The 16,014-nt window shown below is 33.3% G+C and overlaps 2 protein-coding genes and 1 long non-coding RNA gene across 4 annotated transcripts in view; 2 read left to right on the top strand and 1 right to left on the bottom strand.

Moving 5' to 3' along the window:
- Positions 1 to 345: 345 nt before the first annotated feature.
- Oseg6 (intraflagellar transport protein Oseg6) lies at positions 346 to 8,874 on the top strand. 2 transcript variants are annotated; one of them, XM_070309484.1, is made up of 21 exons: positions 346 to 501; positions 733 to 1,112; positions 1,199 to 1,409; positions 1,498 to 1,610; positions 1,720 to 2,137; positions 2,220 to 2,450; positions 2,520 to 2,642; positions 2,734 to 3,031; positions 3,127 to 3,325; positions 3,404 to 3,501; positions 3,579 to 3,861; positions 4,055 to 4,283; positions 4,369 to 4,621; positions 4,720 to 5,030; positions 5,103 to 5,252; positions 5,421 to 5,517; positions 5,622 to 5,828; positions 5,909 to 6,195; positions 6,297 to 6,373; positions 6,442 to 6,876; positions 8,784 to 8,874. In XM_070309484.1, the coding sequence occupies exons 1-20, from the start codon at positions 490 to 492 to the stop codon at positions 6,554 to 6,556; spliced, it is 4,092 nt and encodes a 1,363-aa protein (XP_070165585.1). In that variant the 5' UTR covers positions 346 to 489; the 3' UTR covers positions 6,557 to 6,876; positions 8,784 to 8,874. The 2 variants fall into 2 exon arrangements, with proteins under 2 accessions (XP_070165585.1, XP_070165595.1); XM_070309494.1 differs by having other exon boundaries at positions 6,442 to 6,855; positions 8,784 to 8,872.
- On the top strand, positions 8,446 to 10,665 carry Msbp (membrane steroid binding protein). The gene is made up of 3 exons (XM_070309506.1): positions 8,446 to 9,223; positions 9,809 to 9,958; positions 10,385 to 10,665. The coding sequence occupies exons 1-3, from the start codon at positions 8,896 to 8,898 to the stop codon at positions 10,552 to 10,554; spliced, it is 648 nt and encodes a 215-aa protein (XP_070165607.1). The 5' UTR covers positions 8,446 to 8,895; the 3' UTR covers positions 10,555 to 10,665.
- Positions 10,666 to 11,830: 1,165 nt separating this feature from the next.
- Positions 11,831 to 16,014, bottom strand: part of LOC138940525 (uncharacterized) — a 5,671-nt gene continuing 1,487 nt past the window's right edge. The window contains exons 2-4 of the long non-coding RNA XR_011448008.1: positions 13,635 to 13,806; positions 13,112 to 13,303; positions 11,831 to 12,469 (exon numbers count right to left, since the gene is read on the bottom strand). This is a non-coding gene — a long non-coding RNA (uncharacterized lncRNA). The remainder of the gene's footprint in view (positions 12,470 to 13,111; positions 13,304 to 13,634; positions 13,807 to 16,014) is intronic.

Raw genomic sequence — 16,014 nt, 5'->3', positions numbered from 1 at the left:
CTTCTATGATAGAATGAATAATATATTTGATAATTTCAAGTGCTTTTTATAAATCTTTTCCTTTACACATTTCATTAAAAAGAAAAGTTTTTTTTTTTTTACAAAACAAATTAAATTTTTTATGGTGAACGTTTATGTTTTTCGAACTACGCTGCCTATACTGTGATAAAGTAATTTAATTCATCGAATTTGAACTGATCACAGGTGTTTGATCTTTTTAGCTGTACTTCTCATTTGCATATTCGTTTTTCCTCTCTTCCTTTCTAACTTGTAGATATATATCTGTCTCATTTTATTCCAGTTCAGCTAAAAAGAGCAATCTACAAAGGTAAACAATATGGCCGATGTATGAGGTATGTCGGTACAAGGAGATGGCACTGACTAATAAATCAATATTTCAGCTATGCACATCGTAATAATATATAGAGATGTTATTTAAATACACAGACTGATTAATTTCTCCGTCAAAACCAAATTCTCCGCGCTATAATGTCGGAGAAGGTAGGTTATGTGGCATTGACAATTGCATTCTATATGTAATTATTATAGAATAAAATTATATAATAAAAATATTAACGTGATAAAAAGAGAAAAATCCATTTCGATTATTAAATATACATTTCTGATCGTTTCTTTTAATCTACTCACTATGCACAAACTAAAGTTTGTTTTACTCTGTGTTCTCTTTTCTATTATATAAAAAGATATTTAATTTTACATATACAATGACAGATCCTTTATCGACTAGACCAACCTCATGGCACGGGCAATGTCTATAGTGCTTGGCGTCCTGGAAATAGTACACATCTAGCCACAACAGGTTGCGATTGTACAGTTGCCATTTTTGATCGACAAGGAGATATTCAGGAACGAATACAAATTTCTGGATTATGCATTGGCTTTGGTTGGGACTCGGACGGAGATTTGCTAGCAATAATATCGCAGAATTCATCAGTTATAATTTTATGGGATGCCACAACTGGCAAAAAATCTCAGATAGACTCTGGTGTAAGAGATGGGTTGACCTGTATGATGTGGGCAAAGAAGAGCTGTTTGCTAGCAATAGGAACACAGAAGGGAAATCTGGTGCTTTATGATCATATAAATGTCAAGTATGATTAGACTGTCAACAAAATATTTATGTAATATATTATAAAATACTTAATTTTATTTAATTAGTCTCTATTGCATAATGTAGAAGGATACCTATCTTGGGAAAACATAAAAAGCGTATCTTATGTGGCGCATGGTCAATAGATGGTCTTCTTGCCTTGGCAAGTGAGGACAAGGTTTTAACTATCAGCACGAGCGAAGGAGATACTCGCCGAGAGATAGTTCTTCAGGGTGATCCATCTCATATACAATTTAGTGAGATGAAGATGGATCATAGGATAGGTGGAGAAAACACGGTATATGACTTTAGAAACGTTTATTATCAAAAACATTTAGAAAATATTTACATGAATCTGTTTATTTTATATATGTAAAAATATGTAGGTATCCCTTATTGTCAGCAAAACGACATTGTTTTTGTACAACATTTTGGATCCAGAAAATCCTATTGAATTAGCTTTTCAGAAACGTTACGGATCAATTGTAACTTACAAGTGGTAACTATTTATTTATTTTTTTATTAAGCAATACAATATTACAGAAAGCAATACAATATTTTTTTCTAATACACCATATTAATAATGTATGTATATTTCTATTTTACAGGTATGGGGATGGTTATATATTAGTAGGATTCGAGGCTGGTTTCTTTATAGCGATATCAACACACATAAAGGAAGTTGGTCAAGAATTATTTCAAATTAAGAACCACAGGGATTCTTTGACGGATATCGCATTGAGTCAAGTAGCTGGAAAAGTAGCTACTTGCGGTGATAATACTTTAAAAGTACACAGTTTGCAGAATCTCGAGGAAACGGATACATTGATTTCGGTGACCGGCGAAAATGGAATTAGCAGTATCGAATGGTCAACAGATGGAACAATGCTGGCGGTTGTGACTTACATCGGCAATATATTGATATATTTGATAGAAATACCGAAATTAACTAGCGTGTGTGGTAATAGGATAGCATTATTAACAAGTTTAATGGAAGTGACTGTACATCTTTATATATTAGATAAGGTATCAATAAGATTTTTAATAAGATTTAATAAGATATAAAGTGACAAGATAAAGTTTTCTTCATAGGGATTTATTTTTTCAGGACAAACCAAGCCCGCAAATAATTAATACTATAATAGAACCGGCGGTATTGGCAGTGGGTCCAATACATTTAGCAGTTGGATTAAATAATAGAGCTCTCTTTTGGGATTTATCTATAAACCATTATAACAAAATACATTTCGAGAGAGATTATTTGGCGACAATAGATAGTATACGTTTAAACGAGATCTATGTATCCACGTTATTTGACGGAAAATTACAGTTGCATTCGGTAATCATGAATTTTGAATTAATAACGAAAGTCATAAAATGATTTTTTACTGATTTATTTTATACACAGATTAAATCTGATGAAGCGTTAATAAACAGCGGGAAAGATACAAAAATGTTCCCAGATTCAAACTCTGATAGTAGAATAACGTGTCACGCTCTCTGTTCGGATTTTTTGGTTTACGGTAATGATGTAAGTCAACTTGAGATTAAAAACTTTGAGATAATATTGAATAATTGGTTATAAATTTACAAAAATTAATGCATTATTTTTAAACTTTTAGATGGGTCATATTGTGTATTTTTATTTGGAAACGTTTAATCAATGTACTGAATTTATACATAACAATGGAATAAAAGAGTTATATTTGGATGCTAATGGAACACAATTGTGTTTCATCGACAATAAGTCGGATGCTTATGTGTTTGACCCTATAAATGAAGTGGCCATTGCAGTGCCTGATTGTCCTGATAACATTGACAGTATTCTCTGGGATCAAAATATATTCGAACGTGCTATATTTGCAATATATAACAAAAGCATTATTGTAACATATATTTTTGTAAAATACTGTGTTGAGGGTAAGTAAATTAACTGATTATTATACATTATTATTATGATATCTCATATATATGTGTGTATCTAGTTATTTAATTATGTATATATAACTTATCAGGTACGAAAGTAGTAAAAATAAATACAACAAAGTTGTCATCAGACTCAGTGCCTTTACTAATGTATTCTGGAGAAGTTACATTGAGTACAATAGGTAGCAAGTTAATACAAATAACATTAGCTTCCCACGAAGATATAGGGAATATTGTGGAATCAAAAAAAATTAGTGAAATTCTAAATAATCATATTCTGTGTAGACGGTAAGAATTATACGATTTGTAATTAAAAGAAAAGAAACTTGTATGAAATATTTCAAAAAATTCATATCTATATTTTAGATTTCAACAAGCATGGAATAGTTGTGAGAAATTAAATGAAAAAGATGCATGGCTAACATTGGGGCAAAGTGCTATTTCAAATTTAAATATTGAAATTGGTAAGATGGCAATATATATACTTAATTTCATATTTTTATTACTGACATTATAAAATGCTTAACTTGTATACACATAGCCATTCGCGTATATCGACAAATCGAAGATGTTTCGATGGTATGGGCATTACAAAAGATGGAGAATATAGACGAATTAGCACTATTATGTGGCCATGCTTGTATACTATTAGGAAATTATAACGAAGCCGAAAAGTATTTTCTACAATCTTCCGAACCTGTGCAAGCCTTGTATCTAAGGAGAGATTTAATGCAATGGGAACAAGCATTAAGTCTGGCGCAGAAATTAAAACCCGACGAAATTCCTTTTATCGCTAAAGAATACGCCCAACAGTTGGAGTTTACGTAAGATTTACAAATTCTATTAAATGTATGCCATTATTTCAAAAAGTGATTAAAAACAAATAAGATTTTTCATAGCAATAATGCATAATAATCATTTAGCTATTTTTAACAAAATATTTTAGAAACATGTATGTTATAATAATGTTGTCGTATATTGCAAATTATTGTTCAACAAAAATATCTTTTTATATAGAGGAAACTATCCAACAGCTTTGACAAACTACGAACGTGGTCTAGTCGACAACAATACTTTATCTATTTTGGCTGCACAAAATTCTTTTCATCGAAGTCAATGTTTAGCAGGAATAGCGAGAATGTCTATAAGATGCGGCGATAGTAGAAAAGGCGTCGGGATAGCCATGGATAATGAAAGTTCAAGATTGCTAAGGAGGGAATGTGCAGAGATTTTAGAATCAATGAAGGTATTATTTGTCCTATGTGTATTTATGTTAGATCTCAAAAAATTAATTACATCTTGCTGTTGCATAAATGTATACATACTTTTAGCAATTTAGCGAGGCTGCGCAATTATACGAAAAGGCTGACTATTTCGACAAAGCTGCCTCTGCATATATAAAGTTGAAGAATTGGCACAAAGTGGGACAACTCTTGCCGCAAATATCGTCGGCAAAAATTAACATACAATATGCTAAAGCCAAAGAGTCGGAAGGTAAATATGAGGAAGCTGCCAAAGCATATGAAACCGCCAAGGATTACGATAACATAATCAGAATTAATCTGGAACATTTAAATAATCCTGGTAAATATATCTTGTTTATTTCTCTATATATAAAATATATTTTAATAAAAAACGTTAATATTTAAATAACATACTTGATTATTATTCTATTTATACAGCTCGCAGTGTTGAAGTTGTTCAAGAAACTAAAAGTATAGAAGGTGCAAAAATGGTTGCAAGATATTTTCAAAAGATGAATGATTATAATTCAGCTATTAAATTCCTAATTTTATCGAATTGTCACGACGAAGCTTTTCAATTAGCTAATCAACATGGTAAAATGGAATTGTATGGAGAGATTTTGGTGAATACAATTGATGATACTAATGTTCGTAAAGAAGATTTTAGAAGTCTTGCTATGCATTTTGAGTCACAAAAAAACAATCTCTTAGCTGGAAAGTATTATTTCCATGCTAAAGAGTATCAGAAAGTAAGTTTGGAATATTTCATTTCTGGTTATGTAAATGTATAATTAATGATAATGAGTGAGTAATATTTTTAGGCTTTGCGACATTTATTAAAAGCTGCACAGCTGGCTCCGGATGATGACAGAGCAATCACTTATGCCATAGACACTGTCGCATCCTCTAAGGATGATAAATTAGCTAATCAATTAATAGATTTTCTACTAGGTAGCGATGGATTACCAAAGGTTACTATTATAATTACTTACTATTATATTCAAATAGCTAAATATAAATATCAAGGATATAAGTATTTTTTAAACCGCTATTTTTGAATTTTCTTTCTAGAAATAAATATATATAAGTGGCTACATTAAATGTAATTTATGTAAATTTATATATATTTTATATTTCAGGATCCAAAATATTTGTTTCGATTATACATGGCTAGAAAACAATATAAAGAAGCGGCTAAAACAGCGATTATAATTGCAAACGAGGAGCAAATTAATGGTACATATTAATTAAAAATGTATAACGTTGCATAGTAATCTTTTTTCTTAATTTCCAATTTCTTTTTTTAATCTTTTTAATTTCCTTTTTTTTCCCAATTTCAGGCAACTATAGAAACGCTCATGATGTTCTATTTGGAATGTATCAAGAATTGAAGAGGAACAAAATTACAATACCTTTAGAGATGCAGACCAATTTGAGACTCTTGCATTCTTATATTCTGGTGAGATTACACGTGAAAAGAAGCGATCATTTACGAGGTGCCTGGATGTTGATCAGAGTAGCTAACAATATATCGAAATTTCCCTCACGTTAGTATGAAAAAAGTAATACCAATTAACACAAATGAATTGATGCTCGACTTTTATATATGATAATTTATATTTTTTAGATATCGTACCGATATTAACTTCGACTGTCATAGAATGCCATAGAGCGGGCTTGAAAAACGCAGCTTTTAATTTCGCAGCTATGCTGATGCGTCCCGAGTATCGGGGACAAATAGACGCAAAGTATAGTAAAAAGATTGAGGCGATCGTGAGAAAAGCACCAAGAACGAAAGATATCGAAAATGAGGATGAACCTCTCACACCGTGCCCATACTGCAAGAGTAGACTTCCCGAGACTGAAATAACCTGTGATAAATGTAAAAATACCATACCTTTTTGCATCGCAACGGTAAAATTTTATTACATTGCTTTTTAAAAATTTTTTTAAAATATACATTTTTTTTTTTTTTTTTTTTTTTTAATTTTTATCATTACCATATTTATTTATAGGGACGACATATTGTGGAGGATGATTTCACAATATGCCCCCAGTGTGATTTTCCAGCCATCAGAAGTGAATTTCTAAGGTAAATATTGCACATATAGTAAGAAAAACAATAAAAGTGCTTATAATTACTCGTAATGTATGCAATAGGATTGTTGAGTCTGAAGAAACTTGTCCTATGTGCTCCGAGAGAGTTAATCCTGAAATGGTATCATCTATCACTGATATCCATCCGTATCTCGACTATCAGGAGAAGAAGGCGTAATTTTTACATATTTAAACATAAAATCACATCTTTTATTGGTGTATAGAGAAAATTTATAATTTACACAAACTAGGGAACAAATATTATTTTATAGATGTTTGCTAATAGCTATTTATCTACTTACTGCACAAATCAAAGGTGCCTTGTTATTATCATATGTCTTAGATGAATACAATATAATCACGAAAACAATTAAAATTTGCAAATATAATAGGAATAGTAAATAGTAAATATTCTGATTGAGTTGTGGAAACGATAAAGCGTCAGTATTCTCGATGTAACAGTGCCGTCCACTACAAGTACAATTTATTTGAGTACAAGTATATAGATTTTACATTAGTAATATAAAAATGTATCATATAGAATATAAAAGAACCAGTGTTATTTGCGTCATGCAAGCTGCATTTTAATATAGAATAATTGCCATTAAAACGTGAAATAAAACGATTGACTCGGGGACAAATAGACGCAATAACAGAATATGAAGCAAATATTAATATTTGTAATATTGTCAATTAATGTTTTGTGTGTGTGTGTGTGTGTGTGTGTGTGTGTGTATGTCGATATCATATATAACAATTTTTCTGCGGGAAATCTCAGAGATTAGATTAGCAAATAAGAAGCTACATTTCGCAAGTTTTACATTACGTAAAACAAAAAAGAAATCAAGAACGATTCATCGTAATCATCATAACATATTCGTTCTCGTGATAATTAACCTAACCTAATGGTAAGAAATTCTCGCATTGCGGAGCATATCGGTAACACGTGACTTTGCGTAGCATGACTTTGAAGAATCGACGGATATGATGACTTGTTTTTCTTGTCAATTCTGTTGGATAGATATTTCGCAGATAGATATATGCATACATGTTGAGATATTATCTCAATATGAGATAGATCGCATGATAATAAAATAGGTGCGCAATTTTTCCATTTTATTTTAAAATTCTAAGCCCCTAAACCATAGGAAATACCAGAACTCTGGTCGACTCGTAATCAGCCATTACTTTTCCTTCGCGAAATAACTGCTTTCTCACATTCTCACTCTGAAGAAAAAAAAAAGCAGGAAACGGTACATTTGCGGAAAAAAGCCAACAATAATTATGAATATGCGTATAAGCTGATAACGATTTACAGCGAGATTATTCAAATTATAGACGCATGATCGTTTAAACTTACTACTATGTAACGACGAAAATATATATGAAATATAGATGCGGAAAAATGCACGTATTTATTTGTAAACTATATATTATGTGTATACAGTAGAGATATCGTGTATTGCGGTATCGAAACCGATGAATATCGTCAGCATTAAAACAAAATTGCATCATCAACGATTAAAAAGTTTACAATTGAATCCTACCATGATGTAAATATATATATATATATATATATAGAATATATTACATATATATTATTTACATTATAAATCTGCATAACGCGAAATCACATACATAATGTGAAGAGAGAAATTTTCATTTGTAAATAATTTTTATTGAAAATATTCTACTATAGTTGGCGCATCTTTTTCGAGTGTCCAATGAGCAGGCAATATATTTTTTAAATATATTTTTAATATTTACTGTTCATTTTAATTGTACGTTATACAACTGATTGTAAAAATAATATTTATTTAATGTTTATTAATTATTTATTTTACATGAAATATTCGTTTGAAATAGCAAATGTTAATATAAACATCTTTTTAATCATCAAAAGGGGACTTAACCCTAATTATTGTAATATTTATAGAAACGTTTTTCAAAAATTTTGAAGAACATTTTCAAAAATATTGTCTGCTTATCGGGTGGTAATCTCCAGCTTGATCGTGCGCGAAAATCTTCGGGGGAGATGATCGCCGACGTCTCTCAGTGTGTACAGCCCTGGGACATTATCATCACATCACAGATCACAGTACGGCCACGTAGAATAGTATATAGCGTAGCGACGTGAATCGTGAAACCGTTCCGTGGTTGTTCTGTGCGTATACGACGCGACTTGACATCTTGACGTGGGATTATCGTGGCGCAAGCGAGTCATACGGTCCTCGGAGTCAGCACGAGTCGTACGGCGCCTACTCTGCATCATTAATCATTTTAGTCTGCGACTCCTCGCCGATCGTGAATTGCTATCGTCGCTGTTGTTTCCGTATCGTATCGAGACGCGTCGTCGGCAAACGCATTCGCATAGTACGCGTTTATATATACATATATTGTTATAGCGAGAAGTCGGGGACACCGTCATTCGATCGGCGCGCGACCTCCCGTTCGCGTAACCTCTCGTCTTTTTCGGCGGCCTCTTCTCGCCCGCTGGGACAGGTCGCTCTCGTCAAGATGGCCGAGAAGAGCGGCTCGCCGGCTGCTGCGACCACTCAGGAACAGCAGCCGCAGTTTCTGTCGAGCTTCATCGCCGAGATCGTCAAGAGCCCGGTAAATCTCGCCCTGGTGGGCGTGATCGCCATCCTCGTCTACAAGATCGTCAAGAGCCGCGCGAAGACCGAGGAGCCCGTGCTTGAGGTGAAGAAGTTGCCCAAGCTACGACGCGACTTCGCGATCGAGGAACTGACCAAGTACGATGGCAAAGGTCCGGACGGCCGGATATTGGTCGCCGTCAACGGCAGCGTCTACGACGTCACCAGAGGCTCCAAGTTTTACGGCCCTGGTAAGCTTCGAGGCTACACGTCGACGATCATTTTTTTTTTTCCCCTCCTCTTGGAATCGCCGTTGATCTCTCACACTGGTGGAGATCAAGCTCAAGTTTCTCGAGCCTGTACGAATCAATTTGAGAGATTTTCCGTCTTTCTTTAGCGCACTTTATTATTACGGACATTTTTATTAGCTTGCGATGCGAAGGAACGCCCGCGATGATATCATCGTGCGCGCGTAAAAATAAAATTGCACCGGTAACGATGATAGCGGTTTATCTTGTTCCTCCTGATGTATACAAGGAAAGAAAATCTTACCTAAATATATATAATGGAAGAATATATCGTCAGAAACTGTGAAATCGTTTTCGCTGAATCTTGATAAGCCGATCAAATAAAATGATAAAGCTATTGATAGATACAAGACATCATGTAATCGCGTATATAAAATAATTTGTAGAATTTTCAAATTTGTTTTGCGTTTTTCATATCGTTGATAATCTCTGATTAAAATAACGAGAAGCCGATTATATGCCCTTTATTCATGTAAATTAGCAATAATTTTTTAGAGAATTTGTGTATCATTACTTCTTTCACACCAGGTGGACCATATGAAGCGTTTGGCGGTCGAGATGCCAGCAGGGCACTAGCAAGATTTGCGGTAGATGCAGCGACAGATCAATATGATGATTTAAGCGATTTGAATACTACGGAAATGAATTCTATCAATGAATGGGAAGAACAATTTAAAGGTGAGTGACTTGGCACATACTAATAGAATTGCTTTGTAATGCCATTTGTACAAATGTAAAAAGTGGATAAAAAGGTAGATACGACATTAACATTAATGAGTACATTAATGCAATATATTTTTATGTAAATATGTTATCAATAAGATATACGAGAGGTAAATTTCTAAAGTTTACATATAAACATAATTCTTTATACTTCTTTATACTTCATTATCATTTCAAGCAATAAATTCTATTTAAGTCAAAGCACAATCACTTTGAATCTCGTGAATAATGAATGAGACTATGGTTCAAGGATTTTTTTATTACATACCTCCATTTTACCTTATGAAGATAACGCAGGAGTTTAAATACTTAGTCACGATCAAATAATGTTATATATATAACTTGTTCTTTTTATTTATTTTTTTCCCCTTTTTTTTACAGAGAGGTACGATTACGTCGGAAAATTATTAAAGCCTGGCGAAGCACCCACAAATTATTCGGACGAAGAGGATGAGGGTAGCCAACAGGAGACTGAAACAAAATTGGAGAGCTATGAAACGGAAACAAAAAGCGATCATAGTGAGACTGCGGGAAAATCAAAGAGCGATTGACCACATCATTGTACATTGGAGGCAGAACTTTTTCGAAAGCACATTACGCACACACTGTTATTACAGAAATTTTTGAAATTATCGCTCATGAATACATTTCTGGACGTTCAACCGAATATTTTATTACTTCATAACGATAATCGGATAAAAAGGCGAAATCCTGGCTTTTAATCGAGAGAGTTGCAAGTATATAAACATTTTGAAAAAAGCTGGTGGTTACATGCGAAGACTTTATTTGAACATCTAACTTCTGATCAGAATAGATGTTCTCTCGTGTCTTTTAATGTTTTTATATATGTACAAAAAATTTTCTACAGAATGCTAAGCAAATGCTAAATCAATGGCAAGTAACAAAATAGTATATATTCCATTGTAAATGTTTTTTTATTGAATTAGTTGTATCTTGCTGTGTAATGTGCAGTAACGATACACATTGTATATCCATATGAGAATAGCAGTATGATAAAATTTCTGACATGCATTTGGAGTTTTAGCTTTAAGTTTATCTATAGAATATGTTTATGCCGCGTTTAGGCAATTCCGTGATTTATAAAAATTATAGCACCGAATAGTCATACATTCAAAACATACATTTTGAAGCAACTCGCTTGTGAATAAATTTCTGATTACCGCTTATTAATTGGATTAAGTTATATATTTGTTATATTTTTAATACAATTGAGCCCCCCAGATTTATAATTATTGCATGGTAAAAAATGTAGCGTCGCAATATGAAAAGCTTTCTCATTTATGTCAAATAAGAAGAGCCATTTCAAATTGTATATTTTTTATGCAAAATTTTTAATTGCTAAAACAATACTAAAAAGCGGATATATAAAATGCATATAAAATCTAATAATTTCTTTTATATACATGAAAATAATCTCAAATATATCAAATAATCAATATATAAAATTTCTGTTATAGATTTTAGCCATATATAATTTTGTTATAGCTACAAGAGAGTACGGTGAATTGTATTTGCGTACTTCTGTGTAATGTTGCCTCTCAATAAAGAGGCACAAATTTTACAGAGTATCAATTTATTAACGCTGATGATTTGTTCACTACGATAAAATACAATAAAAACATGGTTTTGGTAGATAGAGTTATATATCTAAATAAGTTTATGTGAATAAAGATAAATTAGAGCTATGTTACACATATATATTTCCACATATATATAAAGAGTTTGCATGCATTCCCTGCATAATTTAAAATTTCGTCAATATATAATGTGTAAACATCGAATTGTATTTTATATCTTGTTGGCATTTAAAAAGTAAGAAAATTATTTATTGTATACTACACATTCTGTTAATTACATGAACATGGTGTATATAACTTATCATGATTAGATATAGTATTAGATATAATTATGGCAAATAAAGTTTTATTATTGTTTATATCAATTGAATAGCAAGAGCGCATACAATTACATACAGTTTGATTACAATGTACATAAATTATAAAATACACTCTCTTCCATTCTTTATTTAAAAAAAAAAAAAAAAACACTGTTGTATGAAAAAAAAATTTTTGTGTTATAGAGAAGAACGTACACAAAATGACAAAAATAAAATTTTTTAACATTTCTCGGATACAGGAGAAAAAGAGAGAGGGAACAGGGACATGTTTGATTTACAGATACCAGCCGGTTGGGCGTTTATCTCACCTCGTGGTAATAGTCTTTTTGGAATACGCGACGCGCGCCGATCTCAGCTCGAGCAAGAATCTACCTTGTTTCTTCAATCTGATGCACCGCGTCAAGATTACGCGCCCCTCACGTCATCGTTTCGTGGTATTAAATGAACATCTCTTTTTTAATTTCCCTTGTGCGGCGACGCAAAGGATCGATGCTCGATCGACATACATTTTAATAGAAGGCGAGGCTTTCTGTTAATTAAAGCGGTGGCTAGAACAGGAACACATTATAAATTATTCCAAAATGTTATTAAAACTGTTGTTTCATCTTACAGAAAAATGTTTTGAAATACACAACTCTACCGATTCCCGATATAGCTTTCCGAATATAAAGACAAGATAAAAGTTTAAAATCTATTTCTCTCAAAATAAGATTTTTGATTTTATCTTTTCAGTATCTTTGGATTTTTATGTATTTAAAATATATCGAGAGGAAGAGAGAAATATATAATAGAATGATTCTTTTTCATAGGAGAATGTAAATATATCATATTTGAATGTTTTTTTTTTTACGAACAAGTATATATTTTTCATCTTCAATGATTAATTTAGATTATTTATTCCGCGCACGCGTGCATTTTAATCGAAATATATAATCCTAATTCAAATGTAATTTCTTATACTGGATGTACTGGGATACATAGAGAATGTATAATATTATATAATTTTCAACAATTTAAACATTCGAGAACATTACGGTTTTTAAATCATTTTCAATTATAGATCGGAGAATTCGTTGATTCGCGAGCATTTTACAACCGATATAATAAAGATTTTATAATAGTTCTTAATTCTATTTATTTCGTGAATCGATGACGCATTGAGAAAGAATGTATCGGTAATAAGTGATTACGAAAGTTTTCTCTCCTTATCGCGTTACTAGCGATATCAACGGTACGAAGCTGAGTGAAAATAGTGGCCGTTCTTCTTCATATGATGATCGGACGCAAACATGGATACGATTCATTTTAGGATCACCACACATTGTGTACATATATACGTATCATTTTACCAACAGTCTTTACATTCAGCTATTTTCTTCCTCCTATAAGAATTATATAATCATACGTTATTTTGGAAAAGTAATTATTGTGTGTGGAAGAATAAAGCTCTCTACAATTTTTTTTTTTTTTTTTAATTTAAAGAAATATCTTTTTCTGAAAAGGCTCGGGAGAAAATGAATAAGTAATACGATTCCCATTAAATTCAAAAGTTTGTTTTGTTTAAATATGAGATATAAATTAATCTATAACAAGCAGAATATTAAATGGAATTTCATTACCAAAACTTTTTGGTAAGGATCTCTAAAACTTCGTGTCGTATTTGGCTTTTTTCAATCTAATTGTTTTTATCATATATATTATATATATACTTGCGTTTTATTGTCGATTTTTAAAGATCGAAAGAGCTTTCGTGATTCTTATCTAATTTTCGATCGAAATTTTTCTTCTTCAAAGAAACGAGATGATAATTGATGCTACTACCGTTTGTGATATATCGATGATCGCCGTTCCATTTTCTTATCTATCATCGATGAACGTCGTTATTCTGATTTTGAAAACATGAATAATCGATTATTATTTTCTTTTTTGTCATAAACTTCGATATTGGTGACCAAGAGCATAAATAATTTTTTAAGATTATGTTCCAAAAAACATCCTATTCGAGGAAAATCTTTACTCGATACAGAAGTTGACTCGGATTTAATCGAAAACGCTGGGAGAGGGGGGGGGGGGGGGAGGGAGAGAACAAGAAAAAAAACCGTATTGAAAATGGTCATTGAGTAAAATGTTCCTCGGAGAGGACATTTTGGAATGTTACCCCTAAAATGATGCAGACATGAATGAGTGCAATAGCGCGCGCGACACCCTGTATAATATTTTAATTAAGTTTTTTTTCGTTAATGTCAAGCGGCGAGGGGAGAAAAGGGAGGAAGACGGCTTAAACGTGCATACAAATACGCGAGCGTGTACGCGTGCATCGCGATAAACCGAAAGAGAGATGGGTCGATGCACCTCGCGCGGTCGTACGCGACACGACATAAATCGTAGACTACGAAGCGACCGGAGCGTGCTTAGCGAACGGCCGTATACGCGTATACACGCGGGGTAACGATCGATTACACTTTTCCTGAATTCATGCGGCGTGAACAGGCAAGCAGGAGAAAGAGAAAAAGAGAGAGAGAGAGAGAGAGAACGCTTCGGAACTGCGTGTATTCGGTGGTTCGCCCGAAGTGTTTCGAGCGAAGACAACGAAGGAGTTACGTAACCAATGAATAATAATAATAATAATAATAATGGCTCGCATAGATTATTTCCCTTTCGCTGCGCAAGTCTCATTCCTTACGGAGTCCTACATCGCATCGATCTATCCCATCGTGATTATTCTCGATCGAAAATCACGTGACGAGGACAAGTCGTCGCTCCTACTCGCCGCTCTCGTCTCATGCTCAACGAGCTTTTTTTTTCTTTTCTTTTTTTTTTTTACGAAGACCGAGCAAGTCGATTGATCGCGAGGCCGCGAATCTCTGCGCGGCCTTATCCTCTGCAAAAATATATATTACAGATATATGCGAAGAGAGCCCCGCTGTCACGAACAGCCGAGAAGCGGGTGGCTGCTACCACGCCGTCATCCGATTCCCGTCCCATTTCCGAAGTCCCCTCCGCGCTACCCGCGAGCGTTCACCCGTTTCTTTTCCGCTTATCTTCGTTCGCGGCCGCTGCGGGCCGACGAGGATAGCCAACGTCGAGAGCGAGACGGAGACGCCGACGCGCGATGCTTGCGTCGGGTCGCGTGCCGTTCGCACCTACGTCTCGCGCAACGTGCCCTCCCCCCCCCCCCCCGTGAGCGCTGCCGCGCGGCCGTTCCTCTCGACACGACCCGTCGATCGACAGAGAGCAAGATAGTCGCGTTTTGCGACCATCTTGCGATCATCTATCGGATACTTGTTTCTTCCTTCGGTGCTTATGAAAAATCGAGAGAGAGAGAGAGAGAGAGAGAGAGAGAGAGAGAGAGAGAACACCAGCGAATAGTGTCCCGTAGGGACGAGGCACGACGTATTGCGGCGGCGAAAGTGATTCGAGATTTAAAAAAAAAAAATGACATGGCGCGTGCCACACATACACCCACATGCATACATACATACATATATATATATATATATATACATGCATGCATACACTGCAATTTACTTTCGCGACGATACTCTGTGTACACAAATATGACATAAGGTGTATAAGAAAACTAGAAAATTGTTTCAATATATAAATTAATATATACAACATTTATTTAAATGAATTTAGAGTTGCTTCAATCTTTTTTAATATTTTAATTAGAGATGTTTATATATAAAATTATTTTAATTTAATAATTACTTTTTAATAATACTTTATATATACATTTAATTATATCTAATTGTATATAAATATATTATATAATTTAATTATATATATATATATATATATAATGATATAATTGAATATAATTTAATCTTTTTTTTCTTTCTATATGCATGTATATCGCATGTATAATAAATGAGAAGAGGCAATATACTACAAATCTGTCAATATGATTATTTTTCATTATCATAGGAAGAACTTATAAAACTCTAAATCATAGGAAGAACTTACAAAACTTCCACAGAACATATGAAAATCCATCAATGATTTTGTTTTCAACCATTTTACAAGTTCTTGACAGTTCCGATAATAAATGGCAATGTTTATTTCAGCATCGAATTCAGATACACATTTCTAT

The sequence above is a fragment of the Polyergus mexicanus genome, unplaced genomic scaffold (assembly GCF_030449975.1).
Source record: "Polyergus mexicanus isolate NDT 795.1 unplaced genomic scaffold, iyPolMexi1.0 SCAF_2, whole genome shotgun sequence".
NCBI classification, from domain to species: Eukaryota; Metazoa; Arthropoda; class Insecta; order Hymenoptera; family Formicidae; genus Polyergus; species Polyergus mexicanus.
This window is presented reverse-complemented; position numbering and strand designations above follow the sequence as displayed.